We start from the raw sequence: 21,989 nt of genomic DNA on the forward strand, positions 1-21,989 counted from the left end.
GGACACAAAAAATCTGCAAAAGGATAGACAGGCTAAGTGAGTGAGCAAAAATTATGCAGATGGAGTATAATGTTGAAAAGTGTGAGGTCATGCACTTTGGCAGAAAAAAAATCAAACAGCAAGTTATTATTTAAATGAAGAAAGATTGCAAAGTGCTGCAGTACAGCGGGACCTGGATGTACTTGTGCATGAAACACAAAAGGATAGTATGCAGGTACAGCAAGTGATCAGGAAGGCCAATGGTATCTTGGTCTTTATTGCAAAGGGGATGGAGTATAAAAGCAGGGAAGTCTTACTACAGCTATATAAGGTATTGGTGAGGCCACACCTGGAATACTGCATGCAATTTTGGTTTCCATATTTATGAAAGGATATACTTGCTTTGGAGGCAGCTCAGAGAAGGTTCACTAGGTTGATTCCGGGGATGAGGGGGTTGACTTATGAGGAAACGTTGAGTAGGTTGGGCCTCTACTCATTGGAATTCAGAAGAATGAGAGGTGATCTTATCGAAATGTATAAGATTATGAGGGAGCTTAACAAGGTTGATGCAGAGAGGATGTTTCCGCTGATAGGGGAGTCTAGAACTAGAGAGTACAATCTTAGAATAAGGGGCCGCCCATTTAAAACAGAGATGAGGAGAAATTTCTTCTGAGGGTTGTAAATCTATGGAATTCGCTGCCTCATAGAGCTGTGGAAGCTGGGACATTGAATAAATTTAAGACAGAAATAGACGGTTTCTTAAACGATAAGGGGATAAGGGGTTATGGGGAGCGCAGGGAAGTGGCGCTGAGTCCATGATTAGATCAGCTATGATCTTATTGAATGGTGGAGCAGGCTTGAGGGGCCGTATGGCCTACTCCTGCTCCTATTTCTTATGTTAAACGAAGACACCATCTGCCTGTTCCAGTCATTCATATGGATGTTAATGATCACATTGTACAAAGAGCTAGGAGCATTCCAGCCCATATTTCTCCTTAATAGAGCAGGGTAGCACTGGGGAAAATGATAACCAAAGGGTGACAGAAGGGGACAGAATGTATAAACATAAAAGTGTATCAGAAAGTGGGGTCAAAGCAGGAAAAATGGTAAAAAAAACAAATTTAAAAGCATGCAGCATTCGTAACAAAATAGATGAGTTGACAGCACAAATCAATACAAATGGGTATGATCTGATAGCCATTACAGAGACGTGGTTGCAAGGTGACCAAGGCTGGGAACTAAATATTCAAGGGTATTTGACAATTCAGAAGAATAGACAGAAAGGAAAAGAAGGTGTTAATAAAGGATGAGATCAGTGAGTTAGTGAGAAATTATATTGGCTCAGAAGATCAAGATGTTGAATTAGTTTGGGTGGAGTTCAGGAATAATAAGGGGACAAAGTCGCTGGTGGGCTTAGTTTATTGGTCCCCTAACAGTAGCTACACTGTTGGACAGAGTATAAATCAAGAAATAATGGAGGCTTGTAAAAAAGAAACGGCAATAATCATGGGCGATTTTAATCTTCATATTGATTTGGACAAATCAAATTGGCCAAAGTAGCCTTGAGGAAGAGTTCATAGAGTGTATCCGGGTTAGTTTCCTTGAAGAGTATGTTGCGGAACCAACCAGGGAGCAGGCTATCTCGGATCTGATACTGTGTAATGAGACAGGATTAATAAATGAACTCCGTGTAAAGGATCCTCTAGGAAGTTGAGTTTCAAATTCAGTTGGAGGGTGAGAAAGTTGGTTCTCAAACCAGTGTCCTAAACTTAAATAAAAGAGACTACAAAGGTATGAAGGCAGAGTTGGCTAAAGTGGACTGGGAAAATAGATTCAAGTGTGGGACAGTTGATGAGCAGTGGCAGACATTTAAGGAGATATTTCATAATTCTCAACAAAAATATATTCCAATGAGAAGGAAAGACTTTAAGAGAAGTGATAACCATCCGTGGCTATCTAAGGAAATAAAGGATGGTATCAAATTGAAAACAAGGGCATACACTATGGCCAAGACTAGTGGGAGGCCAGAGGATTGTGAAGCTTTTAAAAATCAGCAAAAACCGACTAAAAAAATGATAGAGGGGAAAGATAGATTATGAAAATAAACTAGCAAGAAATATAAAAACAGATAGTAGGAGTTACTACAGGTATATAAAAAGCAAAAGAGTGGCTAAGGTAAATGTTGGTTCCTTAGAGGATGAGACTGGGGAATTAATAATAGGGAACAGGGAAATGGCAGAGACTTTGAACAAATATTTTGTATCGGTCTTCACAGTAGAAGCCACTAAAAACATCCCAATAATGGATAATCAAGGGTCTATAGGGAGGGAGAAACTTAAAACTATTACTATCATTAATGAAGTAGGACTTGATAAAATAATGGGACTAAAGGTGGACAAGTCCCCTGGACCTGATGGCTTGCATCCTAGGGTCTTAAAAGAAGTGGATGCAGAGATAGTGGATGCATTGGTTGTAATCTACCAAAATTCCCTGGATTCAGGGGAGGTCCCACCAGATTGGAAAACCACAAATGTAATGCCCTTATTTTAAAAAGGAGGCAGACAGAAAGCAGGAAACTATAGACCAGTTAGCCTAACATCTGTCGTTGGGAAAATGCTGGAGTCCATTATTAAGGAAGCAGTAGCAGGACATTTGGAAAAACATAATTCAGTCAAGCAGAGTCAGCATGGTTTTATGAAAGGGAAATCTTGTTTGACAAATTTGCTGGAGTTCTTTGAGGATGTAACGAGCAGGGTGGATAGGGGGGGAACCAGTGGATGTGGTGTATTTGGATTTCCAGAAGGCATTCGATAAGGTGCCACATAAAAGGTTACTGCACAAGATATAAATTCACGGGGCTGGGGGTAATTAGCACAGATAGAGGATTGGCTAACTAGCAGAAAACAGAGTCGGGATAAATGGGTCATTTTCCGGTTGGCAAACAGCAACTAGTGGGGTGCCACAGGGATCGGTGCTGGGGCCTCAACTATTTACAATCTATATTAATGACTTTCATGAAGGGACCGAGTGTAATGTAGCCAAGTTTGCTGATGATGATGGGTGGGAAAACAAGTTGTGAGGAAGACACAAAAAATCTGCAAAGGGATATAGGGCCCAAGTTTCGGGCCGCGCCGTCCTGGAAGCCCGTTTTTCGTGCCACAAAGTGCGCCTAAAAAAAAAAACTTACCTATTCTCCGGCTCCCTGCAGGTCCACTGGAGCTGGGCGCGGTGCAGCACGAGTGGTGGGGGGTGGAGCCAGGTCCCTGTGCTGAAAACAGTGCCGGGACCTCTGCACATGCATGCTACAGTGGGCGTGCATGTGCAGTAGCTCCAGGCGCCCAAAACTGTGGGAGGGGCCCGAAACACGCAGCCCCTAGCCCTGGCCGAATGGCCTCACTGGGGCTGCATGGATAAGGCTGCCTCCCACGCCCAGCTCCTGCTTCCTCCAGACCCGACTCGACTCGTGCTTCCCCCCCTTCCCCGACCCGGACCGGACCGGACCCGCGCTCCCCACCCCCTCCCCTGAACTCCCTCCCCTCCCCCCCCACCCCCGAACTGAACCGACCCGATCTCCCTCCCACCACCCGCCCGACCCGAACCAACCCGCGCTCCCTCCTCCCCCCACCCCACCCCATTCTCCCGACAGCCCCAGGCCCCGGACCGGACCCGACCCCCCTCCGCCCCCCCGACCCGATCTCCCTCCGCCCCCTCGACCCCGGACCCGACCCGACGCCACCTATCTGTAAATCCGGTGCTGGGACGGGCCCCGCCCGAAGTCTTGGGCCCGGCCGGACCCTTTCAGCCTCCACTCCCTTTTCCTTCCCCCTCCCCCCTTTCTCCTTTCCCCTCTCCTCGCTGTCAGAAACACAGACACTGACAGACAGAGAGTGAGAGACACACACAGACAGACAGACAGAGAGATGGAGACACTGACAGAGACACACTGGGGGGGGGGGGGGGGCATCCCAGCACTCTGTTGGAAGGCTCCTGGTGCTGCAATCGGTAAGTAGAAAATGTTCTATTTATTGATTTAAAAAAAAAAATTATTTATTAATTTTTTTGATTGATTTATTGGTTGATTTATTGATGTTTTTTTCATTTATTATTGATGATGGCTCTTTATTTGTAAAATTGAAGTGTTTAATGTTTGTAAACTTCCCTTTAAACCCCCCCTCCCCCATTCCCTACGCCTGATTTGTAACCTACGCCTGATTTTCTAAGTGTAGACAAGGTTTTTCTGAGCGTACAAAAATCGACACTTGCTCCATTCTAAGTTAGTTTGGAGTAAGTTTTCACTGCCTAAACTTTCAAAACGGGCGTAAGTGGCCGGACACGCCTCCTTTTGAAAAAAAATTTCTGTTCCAAAGTGAAACTGTTCTAACTGACTAGAACTGGAGCAAACTAAATGCAGAGAATTCAAATTTCTAAGATACTCCATTCTAAACCAGTTGCTCCAAAAAAACAGGAGCAACTCAGGCCGAAACTTGGCCCCATAGACAGGCTAAGTGACTGGGCAAACATTTGGCAGATGGAGTATAATGTGGAAAAGTGTGAGGTTTGGCAGAAAAAATAAAAAAGCAAATTATTTAAATGGATAAAAATTGCAAAATGCAGCACTACAGAGGGACCTGGGGGTCCTTGTGCATGAAACACAAAAAGTTAGTATGCAGGTACAGCAAGTGATCAGGAAGGCAAATGGAATGCTGGCCTTTATTGCAAGGGGGATGGAGTATAAAAGCAGAGAAGTCCTGCTACAACTGTACAGGGTATTGGTGAGGCCACACCTGGAGTACTGCATACAGTTGTGGTCTCCTTATTTAAGAAAGGATATATTGGTGACAGTTCAGAGAAGGTTCACTAGATTGATTCGAGAGATGAGGTGGGTGACTTATGAAGATCGGTTGAGTAGGTTAGGCCTATACACATTGGAGTTCAGAAGAATGAGTGGTGATCTTATTGAAACATAAGATAATGAGGGGGCTCGACAAGGTAGTTGCAGAGAGGATATTTCCATTCATAGGGGAATCTAGAACTGGGGGGCAGTTTCAGAATAAGGGGTCGCCTATTTAAAACTGAGATTGAGGAGGAATTTCTTCTCTCAGAGGGTTGTAAATCTGTGGAATTCTCTCCCCCAGAGTGCTGTGGAGGCTGGGTCATTGAATATATTTAAGGTGGAGATGGACAGATATTTGAGATGGGCAGGGAAGTGGAGCTGATTCCATGATCAGATCAGTCATGATCTTATTAAATGGCAGAGCAGGCTCGAGGGGCCAAATGGCCTACTCCTGCTCCTATTTTTTATGTTCTTATGTTCAACCTCATTGTTGCTTGTGAGATTTTTCGGTGCAAAAATATCAGGGTTTCCTACAGAACAACAGTCACTGCTCTTCAAAGCACATCACTGTAAGTTGGGCCCCTGGAAATGTGAGATTTCTGATAAAGGCACTATATAAATGCAAGTCTGCTGAGTCTTTCTTTTAGTGCAATTTAACTGAAGTCTCCATTTCTCCATACCAATACACATCATTAAGTGAAGCATCAAGCAGCACTTTTATATACAAACCCTAAAGGTTCCCATGAGCGGCTACAACATTTGGAAATGTGATATACCTTTTGTTATACAAGAGGAATATTTGCTGATAGTACAGATGGTTACAAAGAATGCATTTAGATTTTGCTACAAGTAGTAGAGAGGAAATGTTCCCCCATACTCTGGGGATGGGAGTGTTTAAGAGCAGGAGTTGGATCAAAATAGCACAAATAATGAATGGGCAACACATAAAAATTGATCTCCCCCTAGCATCTCCCCAGTTAAAAACCCAGCCCCATTAAACAAAATTCAACATCCGTATCCTAAAAATCATACCACCCTTTCCCCCCTTGCACTAGAAATCCAAGTTCCCATTGACAACGGCCAAACACCCCACGTTAAAAATCGACACTCCTATGCTAAAGATCCAAGCCATCACATGCAAATGAACACTCCCTATTTTGTTGCATGCATCTTTATTATAGTATGACCTGCTACAATGTCTATTTTTCTGGTGAGAATAGATAGTAGATTCCTGGATTCCAGCTCTATTGTCCATGATCCATTATCCAATCTCTCATTTATTTCTTCCATGTGCATGGCATCAGTTACCATGAGCATAATATAAAATTAATCCCCATATTTGGAAAGTATCCTTTTGCCAAGTGTTCACATTTTATTCCATTACAATTTCTGTGGTATGAAATTCTGCATAGGTCATTTTATAATGCAAGTGCTCCTCAGTACTGTAGTTTCTTTAACCAGCTGGGGTTAAATTGGAAGATATCAATCAGGCAAGTTGATGGTTTGCATCAAGCTACATCACTAATGAAGTATACATCAGTTCTCACATGCCCAAACAGCAGGGAAATATGTGTAATATGTTTTGTGCAGAGATGGGAAATGGTTCCACATAAGCTTTACTCAATATAAAATTTCAGGGGAACAAAAAGCATAATGGAGATGATACTGACTTTCATACTAAATATGTTATACTTATCATGGTTTAAATATCACAATTAACGTTCACATGTAGAGATATTATACATGACAACTTGAATGTACAATCAATTTAAATGAAATATATTTTAAAGTAGTGAAATATAATTAACAATTCCTATAAGATGTACATCTATGATAAACTCATTAACATCTCATGTTAATTCATCGTTTATTTCACAATAATGGGCGCTTCCAGTTTACATGCATCAGCCGTGGCTCAGTGGTAGTACTTTCACCTCTGAATCAGAAAGTCGTGGGTTCAAGCCCCACTCCCAGCACATAATCTAGGCTCGCACTTCAGTGCAAAAAAACTTTTCACTAACTCACATTTATGGCTCAAATCGGTTTTTGTTGAGAGCAACATCAATTGTGGGAAGAGTATAATTTTATATCTGAAACATGAGAAGGTTTTTATTTTGTGCTCAGGGTGGCAGAGGATTGCAGATAAGATTAAGTAATACAATCTTTGGAATGTTAATGGGTTCCCTTTAATCCTTAGGCTACTAGCATCTTGAGGGATTTACATGCTCCCTAGATTTGCCAGTTTGAGGTTTACATACTCGCACAATGACTCAAACCAATTCTAAGGGGCCGGAATTGATAGTCGGAGACTAACCTCCGGACTACACCTCTGACCCGATAAAAAAAAACGCACCTACCGTCAGGCTCCCGGGCTTCGGAGACTTCAGGTCCTGGGCCTCCAGGTGTACTCCTGCGTAAATGCCCACGGATCCCACAGGCGCAGGCGGTTCGGAAGCGTCCCTGGGATCCGTGAGCCAGGACCTCCAATCAGAAAGGTTGATTCCTAATGTGCTCATGAGGATTTCATTTACGAATGGAATCCCCAGATGAGGAATCCCCCCAAAATTAAATTATTTATACAACTGGAATAAAATTAAATGTTCCCATTTTTTAATTTAATTAAAAGTCCCTTCAATAAAGCATTTACAATTTAAAAAAATTTTGAAAAATAATTTTAAACATTTTGGGCTCAATTTTCCCCAATTATCTGCACCGTTTTCTTGTCCTGCACCATTTTTTTTTGGAGTAAATTAAAATCTCCAAGTTTCCCCAAAGTTTCTGTGCTAGCATAATTCACTTAGGTAGGATTTTTCTAGGCTACGATTTTTTTTTATCTCATTAGGGGCGTAACCTGCCACCAGCGCCAATTCTGGCCATTTACGCAATTCCTCCCCATCTTAGTCTTTAATGGCCGACCCATTAGCCTAAGACTATGCCCCTAGTTCTAGACTCTCCAGCCAGGGGAAACAACCTCTTAGCATCTACCCTGTCAATCCCCCTCAGAATCTTGTATGTTTCAATGAGATCACCTCTCATTCTTCTAAACTTCAGAGAGTATAGATCCACTCTACTCAATCTCTCCTCATAGGACAACCCTCGCATCTCAGGAATCAATCTAGTGTACCTTTGTTGCACCACCTCTAAGGCAAGTATATCCTTCCTCAGATAAGGAGACCTAAACTGTGCGCAGTACTCCAGGTGTGGTCTCACCAAAGCCCTGTACAATTGTAGCAAGACTTCCTCACTCTTGTACTCCAACCCCCTTGCAATAAAGACCAACATGCCTTCGTAATTTCTTGCTGTACCTGCATGCTAACTCTTTCCTGTACGAGGACAAATAAATCTCTCTGAACACCAATATTTAATAGTTTCTCACCATTTAAAATAATATTCTGTTTTTCTATTCTTCCTACCAAAGTGAATAACCTCACATTTCCCCACATTATACTGCAGCTGCCATCTTATTGCCCACTACCTTAACCGGTCTATATCCTTTTGCCGGCTCTTGGTGTCGTCCTCACAGCTTACCTTCCCATCTAGCTTTGTATCATCAGCAAACTTGGATACATTACAATCAGTCCCTTCATCTAAGTCATTAATATAGTTAGAACATAACTGAGGCCCAAGCACTGATCGTTGCGGCACCCCACTAGTTACAGCCTGCCAAACTGAAAGTGACCTGTTTATCCCTACACTCTGTTTTCTGTCCGTTAACCAATCCTCTATCCATGCTAATGTAATACTCTGAATCACTTGAGCCCTTATCTTGTGGCACTTTATCGAATGCCTTTTGGAAACCCAAATATACTACATCCACTGGTTCCCCCTTATCTACCCTGCTGGTTACATCCTCAAAAAACTCTAATAAATTTGTCAAACACAATTTCCCTTTCATAAAAACAATCATATTATGATTTTCTAAGTGCCCTGATACTACTCCCTTAATAATAGATTCCTGCATTTTCCCAACGACTGATGTTAGGCTAACTGGCCTATAGTTCCCAGTTCTCTCTCTCACTCCTTTCTTGAATAGTGAGGTTACATTTGCTACCTTCCAAACCGCTGGGACCGTTCTAGAACCAAGGGAACTTTGGAAGATCACAACCAATGCATATAAAGGGGAACCAAAGGATACTTGATCAGCAACTGCTTACCTAAAATTGGTTATAATCCAATCTGGGGTAGAGAAGCAGAGGAATTTAGGGATACAGGGACACAAATCACTAAATGTAGCGATGCAAGTTAATAAGGCCATAAAAAAGCAAACAAAACACTGGGGTTCATTTCTAGAGGGATAGAACTGAAATACAGTGAAATTATGTTAAACTTGTATAAGCCTTGGTTAGATCACAATTTGGAGTATAGTTCTGGTCACTATAATAAAAAGAATATAGAGGCCCTGGAAAAGGTCCAAAAAAAGCTTTACTAGGATGATACCAGAACTGAGAGGTTATACCCATTCGGAAAGATTGAACAGGCTGGGGCTTTGTCCCTCTCGAAAAAGACGATAAAGGTGTGTAAGATTAAGAAGGATTTGACGTAGGGAAGATGTTTCCTCTTGTGGGGGTGACCAGACTATAAGATAGTCACTAATAAATCCAATAAGGAATTCAGGAGAAATTTCTTTACCCAGAGTGGATAGAATGTGGAACTTGCTATGCCAGGGAGTGGTTGAGGCGATTAGTATGGATGCATTTAAGGGGAAGCTAGATAAACACATGAGGGAGAAAGAAATAGGATATGGTGATGAGTTTGATGTAGGGTGAGAGGAGGCTCATGTGGAGCATAAACACCGCCATAGACCAATTGGGCCGAATGGTCTGTTTCTGTGCTGTAAGTAAACAAAATGGTTCTCTGCAAGGCATCTCGCATCGAATGCCAACCAACTGGTTTCCAGCAAGGTTAGATGTTACCCAATTTTAGATAAGCAGTTACTGATCAAGTATACTTTATAACATTGACTGGTACCAATGTATGGTCTTGAAAATGCAAGAGAAATGTCTTAAGAAAACTTAACCAATGCTATAGCAAGAAAAAACCCACCTACACTTCTCACTGGTTAAAGTCCCAGTGGAGGGCTCCTGATTGCTCAGTAAGTTCATCCAATAAGTGAGTCACACAGACCAACAACATCCCAAGTCCGATCCCTAGTCCATGTTGAGGTAGCTAATATTGGCTGGGAGACAGTATATGCCTCAATTGGTCTTAGCAATTTGGGCTAGAAAATCCAGCCAAGGTTCCTGTTCCTGATCGCTTTCCAGCAAACACTGCTGATGTGTACACATAGTACGATAGGTTCAGGTTCAACTGCTGAATAGTCTACCATCACCTTCAGGGTTTACACGTGAATAAGAGCTACTTGGCAGAGGTATTGCAGGGAGAAAGACAGCTTCAAAACTGCATTCAGCGAGGACTTAAACATCTTCAGGATAGGAAGTGAGAAGACAAAAAGTGAACCCTAGTGAAGAACCTGTGAACCTAATGAAACGCATTTAAAGTTGAGCACACACACACACAATATATATATATATATACACGTAGGGTACATGATCCAGTCTGACATTTTTGGTGTGGGGCAGGAAGAGAAAATGGTGAACAATAGCAGAAATGTAAAAGGCCTAAAAATTCTTACCTGTTGGCTACGTTCATATTCAGCTATTTTCTCCATTTCTTCATTCATCTTTTCAATGTTTTGCTTTCTCCTTTCCTCCCACTCCTGGTTTTAAAAGCAAACACAGGGTTGATTAGGAACATAGCAGAGAGTCAGGATAAATGGGTCCTTTTCGGGTTGGAAATCGGTGGTTAGTGGTGTGCCACAGGGATTGGTGCTGGGACCACAGCTGTTTACAATATACATAGATGACCTGGAAGAGGGGACAGAGTGTAGTGTAACAAAATTTTCAGATGACACTAAGATTAGTGGGAAAGCGGATTGTGTAGAGGACACAGAGAGGCTGCAAAGAGATTTGTATAGGTTAAGCGAATGGGCTAAGGTTTGGTAGATGGAATAAAATGTTGAAAAGTGTGAGGTCATCCACCTTGGGGAAAAAAAACAGTAAAAGGGAATATTATTTGAATGGGGAGAAATTACAACATGCTGAGGTGCAGAGGGACCTGGGGGTCCTTGTGCATGAATCCCAAAAAGTTAGTTTGCAGGTGCAGCAGGTAATCAGGAAGGCGAATGGAATGTTGGCCTTCATTGCGAGAGGGATGGAGTACAAAAGCAGGGAGGTCCTGCTGCAACTGTATAGGGTATTGGTAAGGCCGCACCTGGAGTACTGCGTGCAGTTTTGGTCACCTTACTTAAGGAAGGATATACTGGCTTTGGAGGGGGTACAGAGACGATTTGCTAGGCTGATTCCGGAGATGAGGGGGTTACCTTATGATGATAGATTGAGTAGACTGGGTCTTTACTCGTTGGAGTTCAGAAGGATGAGGGGTGATCTTATAGAAACATTTAAAATCATGAAAGGGATAGACAAGATAGAGGCAGAGAGGTTGTTTCCACTGGTAGGGGAGACTAGAACTAGGGGGCACAGCCTCAAAATACGGGGGAGCCAATTTAAAACCGAGTTGAGAAGGAATTTCTTCTCCCAGAGGGTTGTGAATCTGTGGAATTCTCTGCCCAAGGAAGCAGTTGAGGCTAGCTCATTGAATGTATTCAAGTCACAGATAGATAGATTTTTAACCAATAAGGGAATTAAGGGTTACGGGGAGAGGGTGGGTAAGTGGAGCTGAGTCCACGGCCAGATCAGCCATGATCTTATTGAATGGCGGAGCAGGCTCGAGGGGCTAGATGGCCTACTCCTGTTCCTAATTCTTATGTTCTTATGTATTTCCTACCAATATGAGCATTCTCAGATAAGCTGACCATATACTCAGCTCATCAACCAACCAACTGAACGGTTTGGATTTGTAAATCCAGTCGCAATAGCTAAAACCCAAAATCGAAGTGCTGTCACTTTTCTTCTCACTGCCACCCACCCACTCCCCAGAAAAAACAGTTGTCAACATTAAACCATCACAGGAACATCCAATTCCTGAGAATGGGGACTGTACTAGTGGTAATGGAAAATAGTAGCCAATCATGGCATCAGAGACCATCAAATTATAAATGATTTTCAAGCAATTAGCAAGCCATTTAACCTGTAGAAGTGTCAATGGACATTAATTCAAATAGGTGGGGGTCTTAATTATGCTGCAGATATGTGGTTGGAAGTTTATTTCGGGGTCAAATATGACATCAAGGTTGCAATGGTTCAAGCCTCAGACAGATGTTAGGGAGAGGGCTGGAGTCATTGGCCAGGGAATGCAGTATGTGGCAAGGACCGAAAACAATGCCTTTGGTCTTTCAATATTTCATTGGAGAAAATTCTGGATGTCGGACAAGCAGTCTGACAATTTAAAAACCGTGGCAGGGTCGAGAGAGACGGTGATGAGGTCGAGCTGGGTGGCATCAGCGTACATGTGGAAACTGACGCTGTGTTTTTGGTTGATGTCGCCAAGAGGCAAAGTAGATAAGAAATAGAAGGGGGCCAAGGATAAAACCTTGGGGGACACCAGATGTAACTATGTGGGGGTGGGAAGAGAAGCCGTTGCAGATGATTCTCTGGCTACGATTAGATAGATAAGAATGGAACCAGGCGAGTGCAGTCCCACCCAGCTGGACGACCGTGGAGAGGCGTTGGAGAAGAATGGAGTGGTCAACTGTGTCAAAGGCTGTAGACAGGTCCAAAGGACAAGGAGGGATAGTTTACCTTTGTCACAGTCACAAAGGATGTCATTTGTGACTTTGATGAGAGTTCGTTTTGGTACTGTGGCAAGGGCGGAAACCTGATTGAAGGGATTCAAACATGGAGTTACGGCAAAGATGGGCACGGATTTGAAAGCAACAACACGTTCAAGGACTTGAGAGGAAAAGGAGGTTGGAGATGAGGTGGTAGTTTGCAAGGACGGAGAGGACAAGGGTTGTTCTTTTTGAGGAAAGCGGCGATGTCGGCAGATTTGAGGACTTGAGAAGAGAGAACCATTAACAATGTCAGCTAACATGAGAGCCAGAAAAGGAAGTTATATAGTCAGCAATTTGGTGGGAATAGTGTCAAGGGAGCAGGAAGTGTGTCTAATGGACAAGATGAGCGCATAGAGGTCATGAGGGGAGTTCAGAGAGAAACTGGAGAAAGATGCGAGTTCAGGATTAGGGCAGGGGGGAACCTCAGAGGAAGTTTGGCCGGATCGGGCTAGGGGAAGGAAGGAAAGTGGCAGAGGCAGCTGAACAGATGGTATCAATCTTAGAGACAAAAAAGTCCATGAGCTCTTCACACTTGTTGTCGGAATTGAATGTGGTGGAGACAGGGGAGAGGCGTTTAAGATGACGACTAGAGTAGAGAATACAAACCGAGGTTTAACTTTGCATTCCAGAATGATTCTGGAATAGTGAGCAGCTTTGGCAGACGAGAGCAGGACTCGATCATGCTTTATGTGGTCCAGCCACTCTGGTGGTGAATGGCTAAACCCGTTGTCTGCCATATCCATTCAAGTCTGCGTCCCTCGGACTTAAGGGAGCAAAGATGAGGCCATACCAAGGGGAACAGCCAGGTTGGGAGATGGTAATTGTTTAAATAGGGACTAAGACATCAAAGGTGGTGGTGAAGGTGTAGCTGAGCAGATTGGTAACTACAGAAATGGCATGGTGAATGTAGGGCCAAACGCTGGACAGTTTGGATTTCGAAGATGCAGTTGTGAGAGAGTTGTGAGAGAGTTTTCTCTCGGGATGGACACAGAAGGAAACCGGGTTGTGGCCGGGAAGGGGCCGGGGGGGGGGGGGGCGGGGGGATGTAGGTGGAGGAAGTGGTGAGAGATGGCCTTATCTGTGATCGACACGATGGGAGTAGTGAGGCTACGAGAGATGACATGGTCGAGGGTGTGGCCATGAACATGGGTTGGGGGAGTTTACATGGAGGGAGAGATTAAGGGAGGATAGGAGGCTAGTGAACACAAGAGGAGAGAGAGCTTGATGGATTGAGATGGAATTAAAATTACCGAGGATGAGAAGTCGCTCAGTGCAGGGACTGAGGGAGGAAAACGGTGGAGGAAGATTTCCTGGAATGCATAAGGGATGATTTTCTAGACCAATATGTCGAGGAACCAACTAGGGGGGAGGCCATCTTAGACTGGGTGTTGTGTAATGAGAGAGGATTAATTAGCAATCTCATTGTGTGAGGCCCCTTGGGGAAGAGTGACCATAATATGGTGGAATTCTGCATTAGGATGGAGAATGAAACAGTTAATTCAGAGACCATGGTCCAGAACTTAAAGAAGGGTAACTTTGAAGGTATGAGGCATGAATTGGCTAAGATAGATTGGCTAATGATACTTAAGGGGTTGACTGTGGATGGGCAATGGCAGACATTTAGAGACCGCATGGATGAATTACAACAATTGTACATTCCTGTCTGGCGTAAAAATAAAAAAGGGAAGGTGGCTCAACCATGGCTATCAAGGGAAATCAGGGATAGTATTAAAGCCAAGGAAATGGCATACAAATTGGCCAGAAATAGCAGCGAACCTGGGGACTGGGAGAAATTTAGAACTCAGCAGAGGAGGACAAAGGGTTTGATTAGGGCAGGGAAAATGGAGTACGAGAAGAAGCTTGCAGGGAACATTAAGGCAGATTGCAAAAGTTTCTATAGGTATGTAAAGAGAAAAAGGTTAGTAAAGACAAACGTAGGTCCCCTGCAGTCAGAATCAGGGGAAGTCATAACGGGGAACAAAGAAATGGCAGACCAATTGAACAAGTACTTTGGTTCAGTATTCACTAAGGAGGACACAAACAACCTTCCGGATATAAAAGTGGTCAGAGGTTCTATTAAGGAGGAGGAACTGAGGGAAATCTTTATTAGTCAGGAAATTGTGTTGCGGAAATTGATGGGATTGAAGGCCGATAAATCCCCAGGGCCTGATGGACTGCATCCCAGAGTACTTAAGGAGGTGGCCTTGGAAATAGCGGATGCATTGACAGTCATTTTCCAACATTCCATTGACTCTGGATCAGTTCCTATCGAGTGGAGGGTAGCCAATGTAACCCCACTTTTTAAAAAAGGAGGGAGAGAGAAAGCAGGGAATTATAGACCGGTCAGCCTGACCTCAGTAGTGGGTAAAATGATGGAATCAATTATTAAGGATGTCATAGCAGCGCATTTGGAAAATGGTGACATGATAGGTCCAAGTCAGCATGGATTTGTGAAAGGGAGATCATGCTTGACAAATCTTCTGGAATTTTTTGAGGATGTTTCCAATAAAGTGGACAAAGGAGTACCAGTTGATGTGGTATATTTGGACTTTCAGAAGGCTTTCGACAAGGTCCCACACAGGAGGTTAATGTGCAAAGTTAAAGCACATGGGATTGGGGGTAGTGTGCTGACGTGGATTGAGAACTGGTTGTCAGACAGGAAGCAAAGAGTAGGAGTAAATGGATACTTTTCGGAATGGCAGGCAGTGACTAGTGGGGTACCGCAGGGTTCTGTGCTGGGGCCCCAGCTGTTTACATTGTACATTAATGATTTAGACGAGGGGATTAAATGTAGTATCTCCAAATTTGCGGATGACACTAAGTTAGGTGGCAGTGTGAGCTGCGAGGAGGATGCTATGAGGCTACAGAGTGACTTGGATAGGTTAGGTGAGTGGGCAAATGCGTGGCAGATGAAGTATAATGTGGATAAATGTGAGGTTATCCACTTTGGTGGTAAAAACAGAGAGACAGACTATTATCTGAATGGTGACAGATTAGGAAAAGGGAAGGTGCAACGAGACCTGGGTGTCATGGTACATCAGTCATTGAAGGTTGGCATGCAGGTACAGCAGGCGGTTAAGAAAGCAAATGGCATGTTGGCCTTCATAGCGAGGGGATTTGAGTACAGGGGCAGGGAGGTGTTGCTACAGTTGTACAGGGCCTTGGTGAGGCCACACCTGGAGTATTGTGTACAGTTTTGGTCTCCTAACTTGAGAAAGGACATTCTTGCTATTGAGGGAGTGCAGCGAAGATTCACCAGACTGATTCCCGGGATGGTGGGACTGACCTATCAAGAAAGACTGGATCAACTGGGCTTGTATTCACTGGAGTTCAGAAGAGTGAGAGGGGACCTCATAGAAACGTTTAAAATTCTGACGGGTTTGGACAGGTTGGATGCAGGAAGAATGTTCCCAATGTTGGGGAAGTCCAGAACCAGGGGTCACAGTCTAAGGATAAGGGGTAAGCCATTTAGGACCGAGATAAGGAGAAACTTCTTCACCCAGAGAGTGGTGAACCTGTGGAATTCTCTACCACAGGAAGTAGTTGAGGCCAATTCACTAAATATATTCAAAAGGGAGTTAGATGAAGTCCTTACTACTCGGGGGATCAAGGGGTATGGCGTGAAAGCTGGAAGTGGGTACTGAAGTTTCATGTTCAGCCATGAACTCATTGAATGGCGGTGCAGGCTAGAAGGGCTGAATGGCCTGCTCCTGCACCTATTTTCTATGTTTCTATGTTTCTAAAACAGTGAAGATATCTCAGTAATATAATATTTATGGTGGGCAATAGAGAATGAGAATTTTTAAAGGAGAGGTGAGAGGGGAGGAATAAGGTGAGATGCTCAAAGGAGGAGAAAGTGCCGGAGGAGTAGGGGGAAAGACCAAGATGTGATTTGTTGATGAGAACTACACCACCACCATGGCGGTCTGAGCGGGGCAAGTGATGGAGGTATAGCCTGGCGGGGAGGCTTCATTTAAGGGTAAGGTGTCAACACCCCTCAACCAGGTTTCCGTCAGGGCCATGATGTTGATGCCATCATCCATGATAAGCTCATGGATAGCAAGGGCCTTGTTCGCAAGTTAACGGACATTCTGGAGGGAGATGCGGCGAGTCGGTGATGGCTGACCTACCTCCAACGTCCACAGGGTCAGTGCTGGGAGTGGCGAGTTGGACGGGGAGGAGATTGGCGAGATTAGTCCCCAAAGGGAGAGCTGGGCGGGAAGGTCGGCGAGAGAGTAGGATGGGACAGTTGGTGTTGCTACTCGTGAGGAGACAGCGACGAGTGCCACGATGGGCCTTAAGGAAGATGCCAAGAGAGGCACAGAGGGAAGTTGCAGGCTTATCTAGGAGAGTCAGCCGGGGACAGCGGCAGGAGAGTAGGGAGGTCAAAGAGTAATGAAGGGTTGGGGTAGGGATTTGGGAGGGCAGAGTATCCAAGAAGGGAGATGAAAGGAGGCATGACGATAGGAGAGACTGGTCAGGGAGCGATAGAGAGAAAAGGAAAAAGGGAAGGGGGGGGGGGGGAGAAAAAAGTGGAAATAGAAGTGAACAGCTCAGGTCTTGAGCAGCAGCCAAAGTGTGCACATGAATGGACACAGGGAAAAGTTCAGGTTACATAGGCCTGGTTATGTAGTAATTAATGGGATATATATTTCCTGGTAGCAGCTGGGAAATAGCTTGGAGACACTAGTCGGAAGCCCAAAGTTAAAGTCAGAGATCACATAGAGGGATAAAGTTGACGTAGGTAGAATGGAATCGGCATGGACGAACTGTTGTCCAAGTTCGGAGACTGGTGTAGCAGGTAAGTCCAGAAGCTGTTTGAAGTGTAGAGAATTGGAGGATGGAGGTTACTGCAGTAGGATTGAGAATCGGTTGCGGTGCAGAAAGATGATGGCGCAATTGACGCAAGTTGGAGGTCACCGTACATCAAAAGCGGCGGATAAAATGTAAAACCACAAGCCAGCGACCAGCAAAGCTGAAAACCCAGCAGAACGAGTCAGCGGACAGCAGCGAAATAACAGCTGCTAGCCAGAAGCCAACACAGCTAGAAAACCAGTAGAACCAATTCAGCAGAGAGACAGATGCAATTTAAAAGTTATTTAAAAAATCATTTAGCAGCAGAATCAGAGGCACAGCAGGTGAATGTTAGTGTAATCGAGTTTGGTCCAGTGCCGAAGTGTAGTGGTGTAATCCAGTGTAGATTTAAGCAGAACCATTGTCTCAACATCCAGAGAAGTCCAGGAGTTCGGAAACCAATTTGAGAAAAGAATTCAGCAACTTAAAACTTGAAGCGACAGAGTAGCAGAGCAGAGCCATAGCATCTGAGTCAAACCGTGTAGTCTAGTCCTGATGGCAGAGGAATCCAGGCGACCGGGAAGTCAAATTTCAAAGAGTTCCAACAGTTGAAAAGAGCTCAGTGAAAACAGAGAACATACAGGGTTGGGGGATGGCCAGTGGGCTCTGCACAGCTGGCTTTAAACTTGCAGTTTAGGCTAAAATTCATCCAACTATTAGAGCCAAGGTATGTGTGGGGGGGGAGAAAGAGAAAAAAAAATCCAAGTGTGACATCACAGGAAAGCAGGTAAGTGATTGGTTGGTGAGTATTTCTCTATTTCTATCTTTTTTTCTAAACTTGGGCAATGCTTTATATTCAGAGCCACGGTACAGATTAAAAACTATACATATATAATATGATATTTCAAAACTTGAAAACCGAATTCGTTAAATAAAATACAACAGAGATGGCAGGGCAGGCGATGTGTTTCTGCTGTTGCATGTGGGAGCTGGTGGATACCAGTGTGACCCATGGTGACCACATCTGCAATAAGTGTTGGAGGCTTAAGGAACTTCAGCTCCGTGTTGATGAGTTGGAGTCCGAGCTGCAGACACTGCAACACATCAGGGAGGGGGAGAGTTACCCGGACGCTGTGTTCCATGAGGTAGTCACACCCATTAGGTTAAATAATTCAAATTTGGTCCGTGGTCAGGGACAGGAGGGTGTGACTATGAGTGAGGCAGGTATGGGGGCTCAGAAGGTAGCATTAAAGGAGCTTCAGCCCTTGCTCTTGTCCAACACGTTTGAGGGTCTTGCTCCCTGTGTGGACGGGTACAGGGACTGCAGGGAGGATGAGCAAACTGACCACAGCACCGTGATATAGGGGGCCATTCCAGTTTGGGGGAGTAAAAAGAAATGTAGTAGTGGTAGGGGACAGTATAGTTAGGGGGATAGATACAGTTGTCTGCAGCAGAGAGCGTGAGTCCCGAAGGTTATGTTGCCTGCCCGGTGCCAGGGTAAAGTACATCTCCTCTGGGCTGGAGAGTAACTTGGGGCCCCAAGTTTCCACACGCGCCTAGAACGGCGCAGTCCCGACCTGGACGCCCGTTTTTCGCGCCACAAAGTGCGCCTAAAAAAATCCTCGGTATTCTCCACCTACTTGCATGTCCTCTGGCCCTCGACGCAGCCAGCACGAGCTGTGGGGGGGCGGAGCCAGGTCCCTGCGCTGAAAACAGTGCCGGGACCTCTGCACATGCGCGCTACAGTGGGCACGCTACAGTGGGAGGGGCCCGAAGCACGCAGCCCCTAGCCCTGGCTGAATGGCCTCACTGGGGCTGCGTGAATAAGGCTCCTCCCACGGCCAGCTCCTTGCTCCCCCCCACCCCCGACACTCGCTACCCGCCCCCGCCCCCCCCCCCCCTCCGGACCAGACCCGACACCCGCTCCCCCCACCCCCCCCCTCCCGACCCGAGCTCCTGTTCCCGCTCCCCGCCTCCCCGACTGTACCCGACCCGACCCGCGCTCCCGCCCCCCGACCTGACACCCCCCTCCCTCCCCCGACCCGACACCCCCCCCCCCACCCACTAGACCCGACCCGACTCCCGCTCCCGGACTGAATCCGACCCGACCTCCCCCCTCCCTCTCTCTCTCTCTCTCTCTCTCTCTCTCTCTCTCCCTCTCCCTCTCTCCCTCCCCCCCACCCTCTCTCCCTCCACCCCCTCTCTCTCTCCCTCCCGCCCCCCCTCTCTCTCTCTCCCTCCGCCCCCCTCTCTCTCTCTCCCTCCGCCCCCCCTCCCTCTCTCTCTCTCCCTCCACCCCCCCTCCCTCTCTCTCTCTCTCCGCCCCCCCCTCCGCCCCCCCTCTCTCTCTCTCTCTCTCTCCGCCCCCCCCTCTCTCTCTCTCCCTCCGCCTCCGCCCCCCCTCCCTCTCTCTCTCTCTCTCTCTCCGCCCCCCCCCCCTCTCTCTCTCTCCGCCCCCCCCTCCCTCCCTCTCCCTCCGCCCCCCCCCTCCCTCCCTCTCTCTCTCTCTCTCTCCCCCCCGACCCGAACCTTCCCTCCCCGACCCGACCCAACCCAACGCTACCTGTAAATCTGGTGCTGGGGACGGGCCCTGCCCAAAGTCTCAGGCCGGCCCGTTCAGCCTTCGGTCCCGAAAGGCCTGCCTGAAGCACTTTCACACAGGTAGGAAGATGGTTTATTTAATCTTTTCTTTGCTTATAAATGTTTATTCAGGTTGGATTTATTTGTATAATATTTGTATAAGTATAAATAAGGATTTATTATAGAATTTAATGACTTCCCTTCCCCCCCCCCCCCCCCACCTCGTTCTGGACGCCTAATTTGTAACCTGCGCCTGATTTTTTAATGTGTAGAACAGGATTTTTCAGTTCTACAAAAATCTTCACTTGCTCCATTCTACTTTAGTTTGGAGTACGTTTTCACTGTGGAAACTTTGAAATCAGGCGTCAGTGGCCGGACACGCCCCCTTTTTAAGAAAAAATTCTGTTCCAAAGTAGAACTGTTCTACCTGACTAGAACTGCAGAAAAAAAAATGTGGAGAATTGCGATTTCTAAGATAGTCCGTTCTCCACCAGTTGCTCCTAAAAATCAGGCGCAAATCATGTGGAAACTTGGGCCCTTGGAGTGGGAGGGGAAAGATCCAGTTGTCGTGGTCCACGTAGGTACCATGGACATAGGTAGGGCAAAGATAGAGGTTCTGCTGAGGGAGTAGGAGCAGCTAGGGGTTAAATTAAAAAGCAGAACCACAAATGTAATAATCTCGGGATTATTACCTGAGCCATGAGCAAATTGGCATAGGGTAAATCAGATCAGAGAGATGAACGCATTGCTCAAAGATTGGTGTGGGAGAAATTGGTTTCGATTCATGGGGCACTGGCACCAGTACTGGGGAAAGAGGGAGCTGTTCCGCTGGGATGGACTTCACTTGAACCATTCGGGGACCAGTGTCCTGGCTAATCGCATAACTAGGGCTGTAGATAGGGCTTTAAACTAAATAGTGGGGGAGAGGGATCAGGTGAGGGGAAATTTAAAAAGTAAAAGAGAAAGGAGAAGGCAATAGTGCAGGATAGCAATATGGGTAATTATAACCAGAGTGTGACAGGAAGGGACAGAGCGTATAAACATGTGTACCAGAAAGTAGTGTAGGAATAGGGAAAATGGTAAAAAGACAAAATTAAAAGCAGCATTCGTATCAAGAGAGATGAGTTGACAGCACAAATAGAAATAAATGGTATGATCTGATGGCTATTACAGAGACGTGGTTGCAAGGTGACCAAGGCTGACAACTGAATATTCAGGGATATTTAACATTTCGGAACGATAGGCAGAAAGGAAAAGGAGGTGGGTAGCTCTGTTAATAAAGTCACTGGTAGGAGTAGTCTATAGGCCCCCTAACAGTAGCTACACTGTAGGACAGAGTATAAAGCAAGAAATAGTGGAGGCTTGTAAGAAAGTTACGGCAATAATCATGGGCGATTTTAATCTTCATATAGATTGGACAAATCAAATTGGCCAGGGTAGCCTTGAGGGCGAGTTCATAATGTATTCGGGATGGTTTTTTTTTAGAATAATACGTTGTGGAACCAACCAGGGAGCAGGCTATATTAGATCTGGTAATGTGTAATGACATAGGTTTAATTAATGATCTCATAGTAAAGGATCCTCTAGGGAAGAGCGATCATAGCATGTTAGAATTTCAAATTCAGTTTGACGGTGAGAAACTTGGGTCTCAAACTAGTGTCCTAAACTTAAATAAAAGCTTAAACAATGGGATGAAGACAGAGTTGGCTAAAGTCGACTGGGAAAATAGATTAAAGGGTAAGACGGTAGAGAAACCGTGGCAGACATTTAAGGAGATATTTCATAACTCTCAGCAAAGATATATTCCAGTGAGAAAGAACTCTAAGAGAAGGATGTACCATCCGTGGCTAACTAAGGAAGTAAAGGATGGTATCAAATTGAAAACAAAGGCATACAATGTTGCAAAGATTAGTGGTAGGCCAGAGGATTGGGAAATTTTGAGAAACCAGCAAAGGACGGCTAAAAAAGATAGAGAAGATAGATTATGAGAGTAAACTAGCAAGAAATATAAAA

The 21,989-nt window shown here is 45.2% G+C and overlaps 1 protein-coding gene across 9 annotated transcripts in view; it reads right to left on the minus strand.

Annotated features, from left to right (window-relative positions):
• The window catches only part of LOC139263132 (coiled-coil domain-containing protein 9-like), a 367,644-nt gene that overhangs the window by 177,261 nt on the left and 168,394 nt on the right, over positions 1-21,989 (minus strand). For all 9 annotated transcript variants that reach the window (XM_070878722.1, XM_070878724.1, XM_070878721.1 and 6 more), the window contains one exon: positions 10,446-10,529. In XM_070878722.1, the coding sequence (XP_070734823.1) occupies positions 10,446-10,529 (84 nt within the window). The remainder of the gene's footprint in view (positions 1-10,445; positions 10,530-21,989) is intronic.

The sequence above is a fragment of the Pristiophorus japonicus genome, chromosome 4, assembly GCF_044704955.1.
Source record: "Pristiophorus japonicus isolate sPriJap1 chromosome 4, sPriJap1.hap1, whole genome shotgun sequence".
Classification (NCBI taxonomy): Eukaryota; Metazoa; Chordata; class Chondrichthyes; family Pristiophoridae; genus Pristiophorus; species Pristiophorus japonicus.